This window comes from Leptodactylus fuscus, chromosome 5, assembly GCF_031893055.1.
Source record: "Leptodactylus fuscus isolate aLepFus1 chromosome 5, aLepFus1.hap2, whole genome shotgun sequence".
Lineage (NCBI taxonomy): Eukaryota > Metazoa > Chordata > Amphibia > Anura > Leptodactylidae > Leptodactylus > Leptodactylus fuscus.
Genome location: NC_134269.1, coordinates 87996940 through 88017691, shown reverse-complemented (window position 1 = coordinate 88017691; position 20752 = coordinate 87996940). Strand labels below are relative to the sequence as shown.

General features: G+C 39.1%; 1 protein-coding gene across 1 annotated transcript in view; it reads left to right on the top strand.

Moving 5' to 3' along the window:
• The window catches only part of LOC142203152 (dual oxidase 1-like), a 94088-nt gene that overhangs the window by 36510 nt on the left and 36826 nt on the right, over positions 1–20752 (top strand). Inside the window, exons 11-17 of the mRNA XM_075273672.1 lie at positions 2489–2591; positions 3918–4090; positions 11310–11485; positions 13764–13882; positions 16830–16967; positions 18245–18361; positions 19140–19339. Coding sequence (XP_075129773.1) covers positions 2489–2591; positions 3918–4090; positions 11310–11485; positions 13764–13882; positions 16830–16967; positions 18245–18361; positions 19140–19339 — 1026 coding nt within the window. The remainder of the gene's footprint in view (positions 1–2488; positions 2592–3917; positions 4091–11309; positions 11486–13763; positions 13883–16829; positions 16968–18244; positions 18362–19139; positions 19340–20752) is intronic.

The window sequence follows — 20752 nt, the reverse complement described above, 5'->3', positions numbered from 1 at the left end:
TTTAATAAATGTGTTGTTGGTTTAGGATTATGCCATATTGGAAGAGGCGTTGTTTTACTACACGTTTCTGAACACAAAAGGATTTGAAAACTATGCAAAATATGAGGGAGAATGCCATATTTTTCAATGCAATATACCAAAAACTGATGTATACACCTAGAGAGAGTTATTTCTAAAGATCTCAGCCATGGATTCCGATCGGCGATCGAGAAAATTTCACCATCGCGATCGGAATTCCGATCCCGATCTTTTCGGGTGTAATTGAGATCGGGGCTTATTTCCCACAATTCTTGGCTACTGGCCAATCTTTGTGGGAAAAGCTTAGCACCCATAGGAATGGATGGAAGCAGCCGCCCGCTTAACCCCCTGCGTACCAGCTGCGTCCATTCATTCCTATGGATTTACCACAGCCTGCTTCGTCTCTGTTTTACCGTATACTCAGCTAAATATACGGTAAAACAGGGACGAAGTAGAAGAGTGGCAGGCTGCGGTAAATCACTGTGTGCTGCGCTGCTGTGAGGACGACGAGGCAAGTTCACGAGTAGATAGATACTACTGTACATTGACTTGTCTATCTACTAAACAAGTCAGTGTACAGTAATATCTATCTACTCGTGAACTACGCTCAACTTACCTGCTCAGAAGTACTGCCGCTGCCCTCTGCTGGTCTGGTCCTCTGTCCTTCATGTGGCTTCAGAGCGCCCTGCACCCAGCCCCCACCTCTGCCTCCCTAGACTAGTATTATAGAGAAGGCGGAGCTTAGGAGAGTGTGGGCGGGTACTGGGAGGCGAGATGTGAGTGATGCACTCATGTCTCCCCGCCCACACTCTCCAGCCGCACCAAGCCCCGCCTACTCCCTGCATCTCTAAAATACTAGTCCAGCAGCCTCCCCTCACGCTCAGGCAGAGAGCAGGTCCTCTCCATGCCTGCTCTCTGCCTGCGAACGAACGGCACTAAGCCCTACCCCCTTTGTGAGGTCACGCCCCCTTCGAGCAGCCATGCCCACTTCGCTCCACCCTTCCTCTCGGGGGGGGGGGGGGCGGCTTTCTGTAGTTTGCCTCAGGCGGCGAAAGGGGTAGGTTCACCCCTGCGTGGGGTCCAAAAATTGAATCAATTTCTGGACTACATGCTGTGTAGTGAATAGGGTTGTTTTTTAAATCCGATCTCCGATTATTTAAAAAATCCCATTGACTTGCATTGGGATTGGAATTGGGATCGGGTTCGAATGGAAAATGATCGGAAATCGGATTTTTAAAAACGATCCTGAAATTTCAAGATCGGCTCAACCCTAGTACAGATCTACAGGGTTACTCTTCCAAATGTCACAAAATATGTCGCTGTTTAAAGGGCCTTGGTCAGGCTATGAGTAAAAAACTTTTTTTGAGATACATCTTTCACCACCACCAACCCAAGCCTTTGCATCCATCAACAGCTGCCATTCCTGTAATTGAAGTGCAGGTAGATTTTTTTTCCCTCTAGCCCACAGTATTCCTGAGCAATCATTTTTGTTATTTTCAGGACCCAATATGCTCATTATGCTTTCTGCTGTCAGGTGGGTGGTCCTTGTCAGTCTGTGTCAGTCCTGGACAATCCACCTGAGAGTAGAGACACTGATAATCTTACTGGGTGCTGAAAATAACAGCATTGATTGCTTAGGAATGGTAGGAACTAGAGAAAATTTTTAGATACACCAGAATTATAGGAGCAGCGTCTATTGAAGGATGCAAAGAGTTGGAGTTGATGGGGAACGTGAAAGATCCTTTTGAATATCATACTAAATAAAGTAGTCATACATAAGTGTAAACAGCTCTTACGTTGCCCATAGACGTGACTTTATAAGATTAATAATAGATGTAGATGTTACTAAAATAAAGGTCTCTATACAGTATACTCAATCGGCTGATACCTGAAAACAAGGACTCAGTCAAGTGTGCATGTTTTTTAAATGGGGAAGCTGCTTATCTCACTTGGGGCAAATTGTTTAGAATGTTGTTCCTTTACTCCCTGATACTCCTACTGATGGGAGAGGGTTTGGTGATATTCATACACAACAGATAGTTGCCATTTCTGCTGAACCACCAACCTAGTGAATTGCATCAGCTAATGATCTGCAGATTAATATCTCATGTCTGTGGTACTCTTTAAGGTGCCCATATACTATACCTGACAGCTATTTTTTCTAGCTCCACAATAAGTATATACACAAACTTTTGGATTAAAGCACATGAGTCTTCAATTGGAACAGGAAAGCAAGGCCCAGGTAGACATCTCTGGCTGCATCTTATCTCTCACTGGCATGAATCTTGTGGCATGAAGGCTTGAAGTACTATTGAGTGTCTTGCAAATACATTATCCTTATAATACAAACATGTGTAACAATACAAATTTATAATTATTAAAATACAGTCCTATGTAGGAAATGTCACCAAACAATGTGTACAGTTTGCTGAAGACTATGTGACGGTTTTTTTTTCTTTTACTATTGAAGAATCCAAATATACAGACAGCAAAAGGTGTTGATGCCCTGATTCTTGGAATGACTTCCCAGGTTGCTGAAAATGAAGATAATGTTATTATTGAAGATTTACGAGGTTAATATTTTTCAATTCTCATTATTAATACTATGAATTATAGAATAGTGAGTGGTTTCCAGTTATATGTATAAGGAAGCCTAAAACAGTAGACTTCAGTCTGCACCTAAAGAAGGCAGATATTTCTACAGATTTGGGGTCATTGTATCATGCTAGTCAGTCTTTCAATCATTAGAAAAAAAAAGTTCACAAAGCCTAAAAGGATGGATAGTAGACACTGAAAATGAGAAGTAATGGACTTCAAGTTCTGTTCACTAAAGTAAGGGAACTATTACCACATTGTATTGTAATGAGAAGCTGAAAAAAACAAACTTTTTTCTAGAAATGGGCAAGGCAAAGGAAGCAGGAGATGAAAAACACATCTTATTTTATATTTGCCAAACATCTGTTTAGCCATTGAGACGGCAAACTTTAGGCATTTGGGAACAGCACCATGGAATTAATGGAATTAATGGTGTTATATAAATAAATAATAATAATAATAATAACTACTGTATTTTACATTATGAAAAGCTGAAAACAAACTTTTCTGGAGAAACGGGCAAGGAAAAGGAAACAGGAGATTGATAACAGATGTTATATCATACTTGCCAAACACGTGTTTAACCATCGAGACAATAACTTTAGGTATTTGGGAACTGCTGTATTTTACATTACAAGAAGCTGAAAAACCTTTCTGGAGAAATGGGCAAGGCAAAGGAAGCAGGAGATGGAAATACACATCTTATTGCATACTTGCCAAACATGTTTAACCATTGAGAGATTACCTTTAGGCATTTGGGAACTACTGAACTTTACATTATCTGAAATGTTTGGAAAAACTATCCAAAATTTGTAATCATTCCAAGATTAAAGAGGACATGTTGACTCCATTGACATGTCCATAAATGTGAGCACATACTTGTATTCTCCATTAGATTTTGGAGAACATTTTCTTAGCCATCCGTCTGTATGCTGCATTGTTCCTTTGATCTTTCTTCTAGAAACGTATTAATAAATTGGTATCTGGGTGTTCCCATTAGAGGGGTGTCTGACATTGTTCAGTGCAACCAGTGTCAGGCTGTGTAGGAATGTATCCCACCCCTTGACCAAAGTTATGGTAATATCCAGTGGGCAATTGATTCATGAATTTCCAGGAGGAATAACAACACAGAGTTATACGATACAAGATCTGTTAGATGACTGGTCGTCTGTAAGATCCCTAAATGCATATTTCCAGTTAAGCTGTAAGTGCGTGTCTTGCACTTTGGCAAAACCCCCAATACTTAGCACATTTTATTGCACACTTAATAAATTACATTTATTATTCATTGTTTCAAAAAACAGATTACTGGTATGGGACCCTGAAATATTCCCGGACAGATTATATTTCCAACAGCATTCAGAGAGGCAGAGACTTTGGGCTTTGTTGTTATAACCGTGCGAGAGAATACTTTGGACTTGCCCCAATTACAGGTTGGCAGGACATTAATCCAAATCTTCATCGGTTTAATAAACAGGTCAGTAAATTACCATTAAAATAATACGTCAATGGTTTGATGAGATGTAAAATATAAACCTTGTTGTGAGTCTGAAACTCATAGGTATATTTACATGGTACTTTTATAGCTTGCAATGCTCTTCGCCTATTAAGTGAATTTGGGACACTAAAATATCAGCATGGCCTTGTGGACCAATGGTTTAGTGTCCCAAATATGTCCATATCATACCGGTTCTCATTGAACTAATCTCAGGTCCATTGAAACTAGGGCAGTACACTTTATGCCAGACATTGAGTGTCTATTGGATCACTGCTTGAGGAGTCATAGACTAAACTGATCTTATTATTGTCAGCCCTATAAAATATACAATTGCTGTAGGCCTCGCCTTTACAGATTTCCAAGGGATATGGCCCAGATACAATTATTTGTGAACACTGTAAATGGCTATTGATAAACCAGATCACATAGTTTGTATTCAAGCCCACAAGTACTCTGTGAATAAAAACACTGTCTTGTTCCCATACATGCATTATATCACAATGACTAGATACATTGTTGCTTATTTGGCAGAATTATGATGTTCTAATAAAGATAACTTAGCAGACGCAAGCTGATTTATATTTCTTCCTAATAGTAAATGGGTCACATTTATTGAACTACTTTGTTATAAATTCTGCCTTTTGTGGCCTACCTCTGCCCTGCACTTTACTTGCAATTGTGCATTTTTTTCCATCATCACTTTTGTTTTTGGGGTGGTGTGAGGGAGAAGAGGGGACAAAATGGTTGTGGCCTGAATTGAGATCTTTTTCATGCTGTCTTTATGTCTTGCGCCTATCATTGGGAAAAGTCATTTTTAACTAATTGCATCCTTACATAGCCTTTAGAAATGCTATTCCACACGTACCTTTTGTATGTAAATTGCCTCAGTGGTTTTTTAATGAGCTCATTTTTATTCATATGCTAATTAGCTTCTAGCCAGCACAGGAAGTTTCCAGCAGCACTCATCTCTGCTATTCTCTCCTATCTGTGTGTGCAAACAGGAAGCCATGAGCAGTAGCAGCAGCAGCCTGTGCTGTACACATACATAGGAAACAATAGGCAGAGGGTGCATGATGAGACTTCCGGGGTGCACCAAGAGGGTAATTAACATATGAATAACAACGGGCTCATTCAAAAACCACTGGGGTGATTTACATACAAAAGGTACATGTGGAATAGCCCTTCTAAAGACTATGCAAGGATGTGCATATCTAAAAATGACTTTTCCCAATGATGGAGCCCTTTAAAAAAAAAAGGGGGGGGGGGACAAAAAAGGCACAAATGCAATCCAGTACATGGGAAGCGATAAAAAGCCAGTCAGGTCAGACTGCAATATAAAAGGGCAATTGTGCCTTATTTAGTGAAAAAGGGGGCAATTACGCAATTTATTTAACAAAAAAGGGCAAAGTGCAAAAAAAGTCAAATATCTTATCAAGGCACATCTAAAGTAACTGACACGAGCACAAAGCAGTGCACCTACATTATAAATAGACAACACAATGACTAGTCTAAAAAAGGGCACACCTGCAAAAAATATGGCCAAAAAGGGGCAAATTATAAACATTAGAGATGAGTGAGTAGTATTCGATCGAGTAGGTATTTTATCGAACACTATGGTATTCGATAGAATACTACGGTATTCAAAATATTTGTACTTGGTCGAATACCACAGGGTGAACGTAAAAGACGATTACTGCGTGGTATTCGACCGAGTACGAGTATTTCGAATACTTTAGTATTCGATTGAATATTGTAGTATTCAAGCAAATGCCTACTCGATCTAATACTACTCGCTCATCTCTAATAAATATCTCTGAATGTTCTTTTTCCAGTTGGCAAAGAAGTGACAAAGCCTGAGGATTATGTAACTATGCTGCAATGTGCTGTTGTGTGTACTCCACACATCTCAGCAGTGATGTCACATTTATAATAACTACATACTGATATGCCACTAACCAAGTGAAACGAAATATTAGCAAATTCATGAATCAATGTTTTAATGCGAGCCATTTGTAACATCTGCCTCATACCAGTATTGCTTATAGATGTTTATTTAAAAGTATTTACATGTTGCTTTTAATATACTAATTGTTTAATTTACATTAGATTTTAATAAGTTATTATGAGATTAAAGTTTACTTTATTGCTGCACATATATGCAGATATCTTTATTACTTGAGATGTTTTTTCTTCTCTCTATTAGCCTAAGGCAACATGTAGAAAACACTGTAGAAAAGACCACAGCTGAAACAATATTACAGTTTTTTCTGCAGTGCTTTTCACAGAAAGTCTGCAGAGTTTTCCTCTGTGGTCTTCCTTTCCCTATTACACGGAAGCGTTTCCATAGGTATAGTTGACATGTTGCAATTGCAGTATTTCTGCTGTGGATATTTTTCTGCAATGTGTGGATGAGATAAGCAAGAATCCCATCCATTTTGTAAGTAATGTGAAACAGCACAGTGTTTGCTGCAACGTTTCTGCAGTGGCCAAATTGGGCTGTTTTCGCAACATGGAGCACCGTCCTTTAAAGGGGTACTCCCATGAACATAATCATATCTTTATTTGTAGATTATTAAAAGTTAAACATTTTTGCAAATATAAATAGTTAAAAATTTTGAAGAGTTTTAAAGATTTTCTCTACTACCTTAGTGGTGACAGTCTATTGTCTTGATCGGTTACCAATGGATACGACCACTAATGCAGAAACTTTCAATGGTCTGGAACTTGTCAAAAATCCAGCCATGATCATCTTATTGTAGCTGGGTTATCAGGTGGGGACACTACATGTATGAGAAGATATCCTGGCCACAATAAGAACATCATGGCTGATTCTATGACCTTAGAAAGGTCCTGCATTCATAGCCGTATCCAATTGGCAACTGATCAAGACCACAAGACTGTGAGTCCAAGATATATAGAGAAAATCTTTAAAACTTTGCAAAATATTTACCTATACTTGCAAAAATGTTTAACTTTTAATTACCTACAAATGTAAAAATAATTATGTACGTGGGAATACCCCTTTAAAAAGGTTCTTTGGTACATAATTATTGATGACCTCTCCTTAGGATAGGTTGTCAATATCAGATTTCTGGAGGCCCAACACCGGGTACCCTCATGATCAGCCGTTTGATTAATCAGCACATGGGTGCGCACTTATTTTGCTTTACAAACCAGTGATGTCATGCTCATCGGTCACATGGCCTGTCTGCATCTTTGTCCTAAACAAGTGACAATTGTATTGTTTATGGATGATGATTATCTATACTGGTATGATCCCTATGCGATTACACCTACTGTGGTTATACCCTTTGTGACTATTCCCATTTCATTCATCGTGTACTGGGATACAATATAAGTTTTTGGTAGTAACTTCTGTACAAACTATATTAATGTCCTCCCCCGCCATGGTGCTTTAAGTAGGAATCAGGATATTTAATGCAGCAATACCTGCTCTGGACCATCATAGAATTTGGTGTAAATGATGCCGGAAATCAACACCAGCTATGAGCTATTGTAGATTTTCCTCAAGACACATGGCCCACAGAGGGTACACCTAATTTATGAGTAGTCGCGCTCCTTGTCATATGTGAGGCCCACCCACCGCCAGCACAGGAGATAAGATGGTATTGAATACAACAGTCGCCATAAATTTCCCCCATAAAGTGTGAGGAAATATTTAGGGTCGACTTTACAGCTGCCTTTACCTGAAGAAGAGTAGTCTGAGGATAGAACTTTTATTTATCTGTACAATCTTTACTATTGGTGCCCCTAACTTTTCCTATCACTAGTCATTTACCTATATAGAGAAATAAATTCTGTGAACTGCAGTGTGCCGCAGCACCTAAATACCATATGTGTCCATTTGTCTCTGTACTGTCGAGCTAGGGCATCTACTGCATCATTTTTATACATTATTAGGTACTAAAAAGTTAGATTAGATGTTTGCTCAGTTTTAACAAATATTAAAATTTAAAAAAATTCTAAACAAGGTTTTAGTATCCCTGATCTAAAAAAATTATTAATTGGTTCTGATATGTGTTAGGAATGAATGTAATGGTCACCTGTAGAGATGAGCGAGTACTGTTCGGATGAGCCGATCCGAAAGCACGCTCACATAGAAATGAATGGATGTAGCCGGCACACGGGGGGTTAAGCGGCCACCCGCCGTCAAAGCGGAAGTACCAGGTGCATCCATTCATTTCTATGGAGCGTGCTGTTCGGATCGGCTGATCCGAACAGTACTCGCTCATCTCTAGTCACCTGATATTATTTGAGCACACTCATGGCAACAATATTTCAACCAACACTCCACTCTGTCCTTAAGTGACCGATTCATTATATAGCCTATAAATAGATTTACAATCAACCCAGTTCCATATATTACCAAATATTGGTGACAAGGGCCGCCATACTATGTTAAAATTCAAAATTAGGTTACCAACCATATTATTTAAGTAATGATATATTATTTTAATTTCCATAAAATAATTTAATGGGCTACTGGATACAATTTAATGTAATTTGTAAGCAGAGTTAGAGAAGGACACTACATGAGTAACTACAGTAAGCCCTACTACAATCTTGGGGTCCGGTGCAAATGCCAGTGTTTTTTTTTTTTTTTTTTTAAAAATTCATTAACTAGTTTTAATTCAACTCCCTCAATAGTAATAGTTGTCTAATCACACAGGTACTCTATAGATACCTCTGTCCACCCCAAGCAACCTCTAGGTAACTGTGAGACAGATAAAAATATTGTTCAATAGCATTATTAATTCCATGTCTTAGATAATGAGACACAGATAGCACTGTATGAGAATGAAGCAACATGTACTCATCCTCAAATAAATAATCTAGGCGGTATTGTGACAGCAATAACTGAAAGCTTATGGATGAAATTGTCTTGCTTCCGAATTAGTGCCTCCAACCCACATAAATTGCCCTCAGCTGCCAAATGTATAGCAACTGAGAACAGAGTGTCAAAGCAATAATTTCTAGGCTCCAAGTAAACAGACTACGCTGCTAGATGAAACATGTCCCAGCACTAATTTCAAAGTTCTTTAAAAGCTCAACGCGTTTCCCCCACCAAACTACTATGGTGCGTTCATTAAGAGCAAAAGAGATAATTTAATATGTTGTATAGAAGGACCAACTGTAACATCTTTGCCCGTCCAGGCTTTGACGTCATCATCCGGCCGCATGCTGCAGCGCAGGAGATGTGTTCGGTTGTGATTTATTCCTTTGGGTTCTTTTTGCACTCTGAACACTCCCCTATTCTTTCACCTTGGTAATTGATTTTCCACCACACCCATCTCCTTCACCTTCATTTCTTTCTGCTCCTCTAATGGTTAATCTGGCCTTGCCCTGTGATTGACAGCCTGCCTTCCTGTCAACTCCAGGGGTGGGTTCTTCCTCCCTATTTAGTCTTGGCTCTCATTCACACCAGTGCTTGCTATTTCCTTGTGCGTACTTGCTTTTTGCTGTCACTATCCTTGCTTGCATTCTAATCCTTGACCTCTGGCTTTCCCTACTGACTATTCTTTGGACTCCAATTTGGCACTGCATCGCTCGACTGTTACTGACCCTTGGATAGCTGACCTCCCTTTGTTGTTGTCCGTCTTGTCTGCGTTTTGTGTTTCACATATACAGGAAGGGACCATCTTTGTGGTTGCCGCCTATTACGTAGGATAGGACCAGCAATAGGAAGGGACAGTGGGGAGGCTTCAGCTTAGGGCTCACTGTCTCTTGTGACCAGCCCCAGGGTTTTCAACAGCTACTGGGGGATTGCTGTCCTAGCAATTCCCTAACACCAACTCTGTTTCTCCTCACTCAGATCCTGCCACCACAACTCATGCAACAAGCCTAGTTAAATAGTTCATAGCGCAGTAATGGTATCCCTATGCCTAACCCCTCCACATCACATTAGTTAAGTATAGAGACTATAATTATTCTTTAGCATTACAATTTTTACCCGGTACAAAGATATTTTTCCTTATACAATTTTTATAGGGGGATAGAAAATTATATTTTTAAGTAAATTGCTATTTAGTTCGCATGCACAAAATTTCTGAGATTTTTGTTGTTTCTTTAACATCTACACATATCTATATGTATGATATGTATAAATATAAATATATTGCAGTTTTTTGGAAAGTACATTTTGTTTGCAGAAAGGGATTGCTTGAATCGGCACATTATGGCAAATTTGAATTTTTGTGCAATTTTTGCTTTTAATCTCTGTTTGCTGCCAAGTCGCATGGGCATGAAGGTGGTTGTGTATATGAAATATTATGTTGTAGTTTTACACACAGTATGCTGTGGAATCTCAAAAAAAAGTTAGGTTTTGGTACCATAGCGACAGTATGATATGTGCAGTATAGATTTTTAACATATTAGTGAACAACAGCAAAATCTTGCTTGTCTTCTGTTTGTGTTTTTGAAAGTCCAAGCTCATGTACTTGATGTTTACAGTGTATATAAATAGTGTACACCTTGATCTGTTATTTTATATGTGTATTGTGTGTGAATTTATGACTAAATATGAGTTTTAGGTGCAAATATGTTTTAGTGCATTTTTTCAAAAATGATTTGTGTTTGTCACAAAGTGACATGAAGGTGGACATGAGGCACATGTAATATTCAGGATGTCTACTTTCAAGAAATATAGGTTTTGGGGTGCATTTTTAACATTTCCAGCTTCAAAGCAGATTTTTGTTCCTTTAAGTTCTGGTGATTTTATTAAGATATGTGCATGCAGGTGTAGGCCCTAGACAGGTTGCACATCACCATGTACTAGCTGCTGGCCGTGAATGAACGGCACAAACACGTGCAACACATGGATGTCATCTGTTCACATGGTAGAATATGGAGCTAATTTTGAAGTGGATTCCATGTCAAAAAAACATTTCCAAATTCTGGCTAGAATTTGCCTCCTATTGTTTTCAATGACAGTCAGTGATGAACACTTTTATTTTAGAATGCTGAAAAATTTAGTGAGATATCCCCATTCTGAGGGTAATCATAAAGCAAACATGTGGCAGAAAGCCAAAGCTCTGCTTCAGCTTTCTGCCGCGGGATCCACAGGACTGGAATATGAAAGAATGCCCTCTCTTCAAATTTCACTATCTGAACCTAGTCTTTTAGTATCATTGTAGGAACTACCAGTATAAAAGCCTATTTCTTGTGTTCTGTATTCCAGTTATTTGATGACTTAGCTATATTATATGGCAATGACACCAGTAAACTGGAGCTTCTCCCTGGAGCCCTGTTGGAATGTTATGGAGATCCTGGAGAACTAATCACGGCCATTACAATGAACCAGTTCCAACGCTTGCGTGATGGAGACCGATTCTGGTTTGAAAATAAAAGAAATGGGTAAATATTATAATAAACCAATTTGCCAATTGCAGACAATGTGTAAACAAATATGAGCTATATGAAACCACATTTCCATCAGTGTGCCTATAGTAATTATGTACACAATTGGGGGGGGGGATGGAATTTATCAATACACCTATACTAGCTGATCTGTGATACTGTGGTGCATCTTTGGCGCAAGGCCCTTTCTAACACCAAAAACGCACCACAGCCATCATTCTGCACATTGCTTACCACGTTCCTCGAAAGTGGTTGAACCAGGGTGGAGAAAAGGCCAGGGCAGGGACATTTCAGTTTAACACATTTATTATAGCTCACGCCAATTTCTGTCATGAGTTATACACTTTCTGACTGGCATAGATATCCATTGTGGCACATGGCTGTGCGCCTGATCCTCTTGATAAATCAGGTGCCTTAGCCTGACTCACACCAGTGAGTTATAATGAGAATCTATATCAATATACATGTCCATTCTGACACACGGGACTGCACCAGATTTATGAATATGTAGATGTCTCTTCACAAACCATAATGTCTAGGCCTTTACTAAGACTGGCATAGGAAACAGTAAGCTTAATAAAGCTGTCCTGGTAAAAAAAAAATGCATCATGTCAACTTTACTTGTGTTTTCCTTGTATTGATGAGAAGAAAAAAATGCAGTGAAAAAGTGCAAGCATTTTTGGTATTGTTTTTTCCACTGTGTTTTTTTTCTGTAGAGTTCTTAGTTGCATATCACTATGTGCAGTGTTAGGCCTCATTTACATGTCCGCATATCTGAATAAACTCATAGAAATGAATATATATGTGTTGTGTCTGCAAAAAATGCGGACACCTTACGTACATGAAATGCGGATTTGTGACTAAGGCCTTATCTTAAAGAGGTTTCTCAGTTTCAGGATATTGATGACTTATTCATTATACAGCCAGTACTATATAGTGAATTACATGTAAACAATGATGACACAGAACTTGAACAAGTATTGCAACTTTGCACAATCCCGGGAAAGTCAATATCCTCACCCTGGAAAAAGCTATTAAGTTCACACATCTTGCAATGGATATACTTATTTTATGCCAGCTAATGTTTGATCATTGTGAACTGTCATTCCTTACTACTGGTCTGAGTAACCATGAGGAAGTTTTTTCGGTATGTAAAACAGATGACCTAACAGGTTTTCCTGGTTAGAGAGACGTTGTGAACCCTGGCACAAAGACAAGAATAATACTACTACTAAGTGTTTATATCATAAAGGCAACCACCAAGGTGTTCGGACACTATTTTTGAAGTGTTTGCAGCATTTTTTGCAAGGATAATAAATGTCTTACATACTGTGGATGAGGGTTATTTTAGGAAGGCTACATATAAAGAAAGTAGCGCTCATTTGGTGGATTTAGGAATATGCTATTATGGAACAACTTTCCTAGTAAGGCCTTATTTACACATCCAAATTTCACAAACATACAGCATCTACATTTTTTGCAGACACCATGCGTACCCACTCGAGTCTGGAAGCATTTTTTTCATTGCACCAATGAAACTGTCCATATCTCCTTTAAGAAAACAGATGGCATTGGTGTGTCATTCATTTTTCAAGCAGCGAGAGACAAAATATATATAGACTAAAACAAAAAAAATTGATCTGCTTTTGATAGACATACAAAACAAATGCTGGTGTGCGGCCCATGAAAAAGTCTGGACCCCCCATGTCCTCATCCAAGATAATAAGAAAAGATAGCAAAAGAATCAAGTATAAAAACAATACATTTTTTTCAAGATGGTAAATATCGACCTTATATATGCTTATATCTAAGGTGTATATTACATATTAAAATCTCAAAATAGAAAAAATTTCACCAGCAAAAAAATGGAGCTGTCTCAGCCCTTATAGAGGCCCTTATGGAGTGCGTATGGAATGCAATATTGCAAGATGTCGGTGGAAATTGTTCCTTTCTGATTGTCTGTCACATACCAGAAGTGGAGATCAAGCGATTGCTTTGTACCTTGGGGGAATACATATTTGGTTTTGATTTAACTACTAGGAATGCTTAATTGTTTTTGTTGTGATTCCTATGAGTCCTTTTCTGGCACTGTCTGGCCATGAACTAGTTTACATTCAGGAAGGGTGCGCCTGCATCACATAACCAGGTCAGTTTTTTTCTGGTTTCTAAATTAAAGGCTATCTTTTTACTTAATTTAGAAGCTGCAGTTGCTCACGTGTATTTGGGCATTAGTCCTACAGAACACTAACTTATATAATATTTGTTTCTGCTGTAGATTATTTACTCCAGATGAAATAGCAAAGATTAAGAATGCTTCATTCCATGATGTCATTTTAGCAGTTACTGCTGCAGAATTTGGAGACATCCAGCGGAATGTATTCACTTGGGTGGACGGTGAGTTCAAGTTTGGAACCCAGAAACTCAATCTTTTGACACATTTATTCCTTTACTACTAAAAAATAATATTCAGCATTTAGATAGATACGGCAATGCTGTGAAGTAAGAACTTGATGTCTCAGCATAGGTTTTAGGCTAACGCCACATTTTGTGGAAACACAGCAGAAAACACAATACAAAAAATACCTTGTACTTTCATTTTTCCATTGCGTTTTGTAGAAATGGGTGTACCATGCAGATTTGTCTTGTTAATAATTGAAAAGGTTCATCTGCCAGATTTGTTATGAACTGAACTTCATTATTACACTTCGGGGTCTCTTTAGACCCCAGAGTATAATAAGTGGAGGACCAGGGGAGATGTGGGAAAATAATAAACTATTGTACTCACCTCTCCTGGGCTCCGTTGTGGCATTTAAAACTATATTGTCTAAGTCCTTTTCCAGTCTCCTCAATGACCTCACAGCCTGCGAGTGGATTTCGGGTGTTTTCAATCAATTGGAGGACAATTAGGTGGACAACCTGGGCAAACTATTATATTTGAAGAACAGTGATCTATCAATATATGATCTTCACAACACGTTTGTGGAAGTGTATCATGACACAAACAAAGGAGATTTCTGAGGACTTTAAAAGAAGAGTTGTGATTCTGATCAGTCTGTAAAAAAAATTATAAAACTATCTCTAAAGAGTTTGGACTTCCCCAATTCACAGTCACCCATCTCAGGAGGCCCTTTTCAAATTAACTATCATTGTTCTACCATCAAGAAAGCCTTTCTGCATGTGGCAAATGTTAAGAACTCTAAAAGACATAGGCCTCCACTGTTCATATCTACCAAAGTGTCTGCCAGTCGAAATCGGTGATTCCATTATTAGTAGAGATAAAGTAATTGCCCATTCTATACTCTTCTAGCTATAAGGTGTCCAACCCTTTTAATATAATGTTTCCACAATCAGTAATGAGGTTCAGAACAAGCTAAAATCTGGCAGAGAACAACACCTTGGCTGCGGTCCATTGGAAAGAATATTGAGTTCTTTCAGCCCAATTGATTGAATGTGCTCACCGATGTATCACTGTGTATCACTCTGTTCTTCCTGCCAGCATATGTAAATCTTAGGTGGAGTTTTATTGTAGTATAGGCTATGTGGGAAAACAAGTTCTCAATGCAGTTTGACTTTGTTCAACATGTGGATTGATCATTTTAAAATACTGCAGACATACCTTCAGGGCAAAAGGGAAAAACTGATCATTGGAACAATGTGCTTACACAAATCTGTACTCAAATTCATTATACATATAGGGTATCTATAGAGATACAGAATGACCTTTGACCCAAGCAAAGATGACCATGAAAAAGAGCATATATATATATATATATATATATATATATATATATATATATATATATATACAGCCGATACTAGCCCTTCTACCAGGTACCGTCATTTGAGAACATGTAGTTGTACATCCTTAATAAATAAATAACACCTTACAATAACTGAAAATTACCAACATCTCATGACTGATTAATACCAAGCATTACTGAATAACATCACCTGTTTGATAGAAAGTTCCCCATAACTAGTGTGAACTGGGGTGAGCATCCATATACAGTGAATAGTAGGATGTGCCCCACATAAGGTGCTAGGTGGCAGCACTCTTCTCATACACTCTTCTCATAGTACCTGTCAAAGAATGCCTTCATCCAATGTAAAGTCATAGACTACCTATATACACATGGCTTTCATCAAATCTCCTTGAACTCAGTGTTAGCTTATGTCTTTCAGAAAGTCTCCCTACCATATACAGCTGCAGCACACTTATATACTATAGGGTAATGGTTATCAGTTTCGCCGGGTTCACATCTGCGCCCCTTTCTCCGCTTTCAGGTTTCCGTCTTCTGCAGACAGAAGACAGAAACCTGGCAGACAATGTCTGGCTGTGAGTGCTTGTGAGCGTTTTGTGCTCTCTGCCCCGAAACCGTTTTTTTTTTAACCAGACACAAAGTCCTGAATGTCCGACATTGTGCCGGTTAAAAAAATGGTTTCGGCGCGGAGATCGCAAAACGCTCCAAACGGCCAGACACTTTCCAAATGAAACTGACTACAGGTTTCCGTCTCCTGTCCTGTTTCTCGGGCAGGAAACGGAAACCTGCAAAACGGAGATCGGGCGCTAGTGTGAACCAACCCTTAACAGTATTTTAGCAAATCCATTAAAAAGGACCTTTCATCAGATTGGGCACATGCAGTTTTATATACTGTTGGAAAGCCGACAGTGCGCTGAATTCAGCGCACTGTCGGCTTTCCCGATCTGTGCCCCTGGTAAAGCGCTATCGGTCCCGGGACCGTAGCGTTTTACAGTCAGAAGGCCGTTTCTGACAATTATCCAGGGATGCCCTTCTGCTCAGCAGCGCCTATTGCGCTGTACAGAGTGAACGGGGAGGAACGCCCCCTCCCTCTGCTCACACAGCTCGTTCATAGACGAGTATTATCAGGAGGGGAGGGGGCGCTCCTCTGCGCTCACACTCTACAGCGCTGAATTCAGTGCACTGTCGGCTTTCCAGCAGTATATAGAACTGCCTGTGCCCAATCTGATGAAAGGTCCTCTTTAAGTTAGCACTGCAGTAAACATCACCCCATGTTTAAGTAGGAATACTTTTGCACATTTTTCCCTATTTATAGCAAAACAATATTGTAGTAACATCAAATGCAGCATCTTCATAGTACTTAAACATTAGAGAGTGGGAAGGTTTGTTCTCTTAAAGAATGATATTACAGTTTTCTGTGCTAAGGATGGTCACTTCTAGCAATACTAACATAAGATAATCTTATCTCAGTGGTCTGGAAAAATCTTGATTGGATATATTTGATCTATTGTAAAAAAATAAATACTTATTAAAATCCAGCTTCCATATTGCTGTTTATTATACTATCTTTCAACTTTTAGGTGATCCATGTCCTCAGCCAGCACAAACAGCATCTACAATGCTTCCACCTTGTGTTCCTCTCACCGCCATTGATTACTTTGAAGGATGTATAATCGGATACAGCAGTCTTATTGTGATCATTTGTGCTTTTCCTTTAGGTTTGTAGATTTAACTATATTTCTAATATAAGAAGGTAACATACGATTCAGGTCAACACCGCTTATTTTGACCACTCTTTAGAAAGACTCATTTTTTGGAATCTCAGACTCACCACAAATTCTGTAAAGGCTGATGCTCTTTGCAACTCTCCAGACCCCCCCAGAGAAGAATATTTATTACTGTGTTCCATAGTTGATTTATCATTTATTTTGTTCTGATTCTGAATTACAGTATGTTCCATCATGGAACTGATGGCAAAAAGTCCATAGTTTATCCATCTTGTGTGGACATACTCTTATATTCCATAGCTGTATTTATAAGAAATACAGAACTTTAGTTCTCATGATGTACGTTACATAAAGCATAATCTTTAGAGCGGTCTATGCAGTGGTAAAACAGTGGGAATAAATGATCCCACAGCACTATCATAGTTTAGATAATATATCTGATATCAAAGCTTCTTTAGTGTTCCTATTACATTGCCAGAAGATCTTTGAATGCAGCTCCTAACTCAAATAAAGGTAATAAAATTGGATGAATTGATCAATTTTTTTTATAAAGTTGACCAACTTTTAATTCTATATCTATATATTCTGAACATTTCAAAATAATATTCAGAGAATGGCATGTTACTTAAATTTTAAGGGTATGTTCACATGCCAGAATTTTGCACTGACTTTGAGGCAGATTTCGCCTCAAAATTAGCACCAAATTTTTCCATGACTGACTCCCATTGTTTTCCATGGAAGAAAATGATCAACACTGAGAAAGTAAGTCACGGGAAGCCAGGGCGGCAGAAAGTAAGTAGAACTTTGAGTAGTTTTCTTCACCTCTAATTCCTATTCCATGTCCACTATGGGAGCATATCCTAATATAAACAAGTATAAACCATATATAAAGCTCATTAGCATATGAATAAAAACGGACTTATTCAGAAACCACTGAGGCAATCTGCATACTAAAGGTAGGTGTGAAATAGCTTTTCTAAAGGTTATGCAAGGATGTGATTAGTTAAAAATGACTTTTCCCAGTGATAGAGTCCCTTTACAAACAGAATTTCTATAGGGTCTGCAAAATAAATAATACATAAATAAATCTTAAATACACTAGTTCGGTTTTAGCTTAAAAGTACAAGCAAAAAAGTAATTGAGTTCACAACACTCAATGATCTATAAAAATATCCTGAAGAATTAACTTTACATGGCTGCATTTCATGACACTAATGTTACTTTCCATTCAATCTCACATGTTCTTCAATTTACTTTTCTTGTTTCAGTCAGCTTTTTTATTGCCTGTGCTGTTGCTCAGTCTCGAAAAAGAGATTTCAAAAAAATCCAAAAAAAGCGAGCTGTATCCAGCATGAAAACTGTTCTATCTGCTGAAGGAATTGCAGGTAATCGCCTCACTCACTCTAAATTATCTCCTAAAACCTTCTTAGGAGACCAAGATGGACTCTCTGGTCACAGAGGTATTGGATTATATGCTACGCTTACATATCTAGAGATAGGAAGGAGAAAGACTTAAATGAGAGAGCAGAGATGTACACATAAAAATGCTGCTGCAGCTAATAGTAATTTTTCTGCCCCCCCCCCCCCCCAGTGCTTTATTCCTATCAGTTCTATTCACTACTAATGTATAATGTTGCTGCTGCTATTTAAGTGAGAGTGTGAATTAGCTGGGTTCACACCAGTGTCCGGTCTCCGTTCTCAGGTTTCCATCTTCTGCAGGCCGAAGACAGAACCTGTCAGACCGTGTCCGGCAGTGAGTGCCGGTAAGCGTTTTGGGTTTTCCGTGGCGAAACCATTTTTTTAAACCAGACACAGAGTATTGCATGTCCGACTTTGTGTCCAGTTAAAAAAAAAAAAATGGTTTCCCCGCGGAGAGCACAAAATGCTCACCCGCGCTCACGGCCCGGACGCAGATGTGAACGAGCCCTTAGGGACCACAGTTTCCTGTTTTCTCTATGTGCAATATATCGGTGTCATCATAGCAGAGAGTATCTACCACTAACTGAAACTAACTAATAAATGGAGTTTGTTAGTAAACATTTTTTTATAATAAACTGTCTTGTTATGTTAATGACATCTGAAAATCTGTGTATAAGAATCTATTCAATCCTAAAACATTGTTTGGTGTGTATTACATTGTATTAGTTCCTTTTTTTTTTCCAGCTCAAGAATGGCAAGGTCCAAATGAACCACTTTCTCCTATTCTGTTACAAATTCATTCACAAGTGATCAAAATCTTGGACAGTAGATTTACAGTGATACGAACCATTAATATGCAAAACCATCAGGTCTTTAACGTAATTCAATCTAATAATCGTGGCTGCCGTACGCTGCTAGTTAAAGTGCCCAATGAATATGATATGGTAAGAAACTGCTTAACTTCACAGCCTCTTCTAGTTGTCCCATTTTTTTGCATCATGAAACAGGGTTGGACTGGGATGTCTAGGGCCCACCAGTGGAGTTGTTTCTAGGGGCCCACTGCCAGGACCCTGCAGATCAGTGGCGGTACCAAGACACGACGACTAAAGGTAATAACATGTCGCGAGCCATGCTGCTCACCCACTATACCATGTGCACTACCTAAATGTACTGCTACACCTTGTATGGCAAGTGAACAGCATGGCTCTTATAAATGCTACTATTACCTGTAGCTGCTCGGTCCTGGAAAAGGCTGATTTGCAGAGGTCCTGGCTGTTGTATCATCGCAGATGTAATATTGGTGGCCTATCCTAAGGACAAACCATCAATATTAGAAAGATGAATAAATCCTTTAGGGCTAGTTCACAAAGAGATACATGAACTCCGCATGTGAACATTCCATTGCAGATGCCAGGCATCCCGTCGTGGCATTCCGCTCCGGATTAGGCCCAAATGAATGGGCCGGAGCCTCGCGCCGCGGATGCTGATACTGACTCAGCCGCGGAATCCGCAGCAAGATAGGGCAGCTCGCTTATTTTCTCCGCTACTAGCTAGCGGAAAAAAGAAGCGAGCAGCTCCCATTGAAGTCATTGGAAGCAATTTTTGGCAACGGATTTTGAGGCGGATTCTGCCTCAAAATCCGCTGCCAACTTCCCCGTGTGAACGAGCCCTTAAAGTGGTTGTCCAGGAATTGGCACAACCCATGTCCCTGGCGGGAAGTGTAAAATCAAAAACAAATAAATAAAAAAGCATACTCATCTGTCCCCGTTGCTCCGTTGTGCGCTGCCAGTGTCCATTCGGTCTCATGCTGACGCCTCCTTGCTGGGAGTCCTGCACCTCATATGATCGCTGAGACTAGTTAGGTAAAGAATTTGCAGAAATGAGACCATGAGACCGAACAGACACAGGCGGGGGACAATAGGGTGCTGGGAACAAGTATACTTTTTTTTTTAATTTGTTTTTTTTGTATTTTTACACCTCCATGGCGGCCACCACAGTGATCACTCCAGTTTATAGACAACCTCTTTATAATGTCTGGGCTGTCTGGGCCAAATTTTTTTATGGCCACTTCACTGGTCTCCTCCAATACAGTGGTCTCTTCACTGGTCCCCCATAATGAATGGGGTACAGTGATGGGGCCATTAAATTGTGTGGGAGCAGTGATGGGGCTGACATCCTGTGAGGTAGGGGGATGTTAAAATGTGTGGGACATATTAAAGGGGTTGTCCAGGGTTAATCTTTTTTATGGCCTATGCTCAGAATAAGCCAAAGGAAAATGTTTGTTCTCGTACCGTGTTAGCCAGTGGATAGGAAATATATAAAAAAAAAACTTGATAGTCTTCAGTAGTTGATACCTT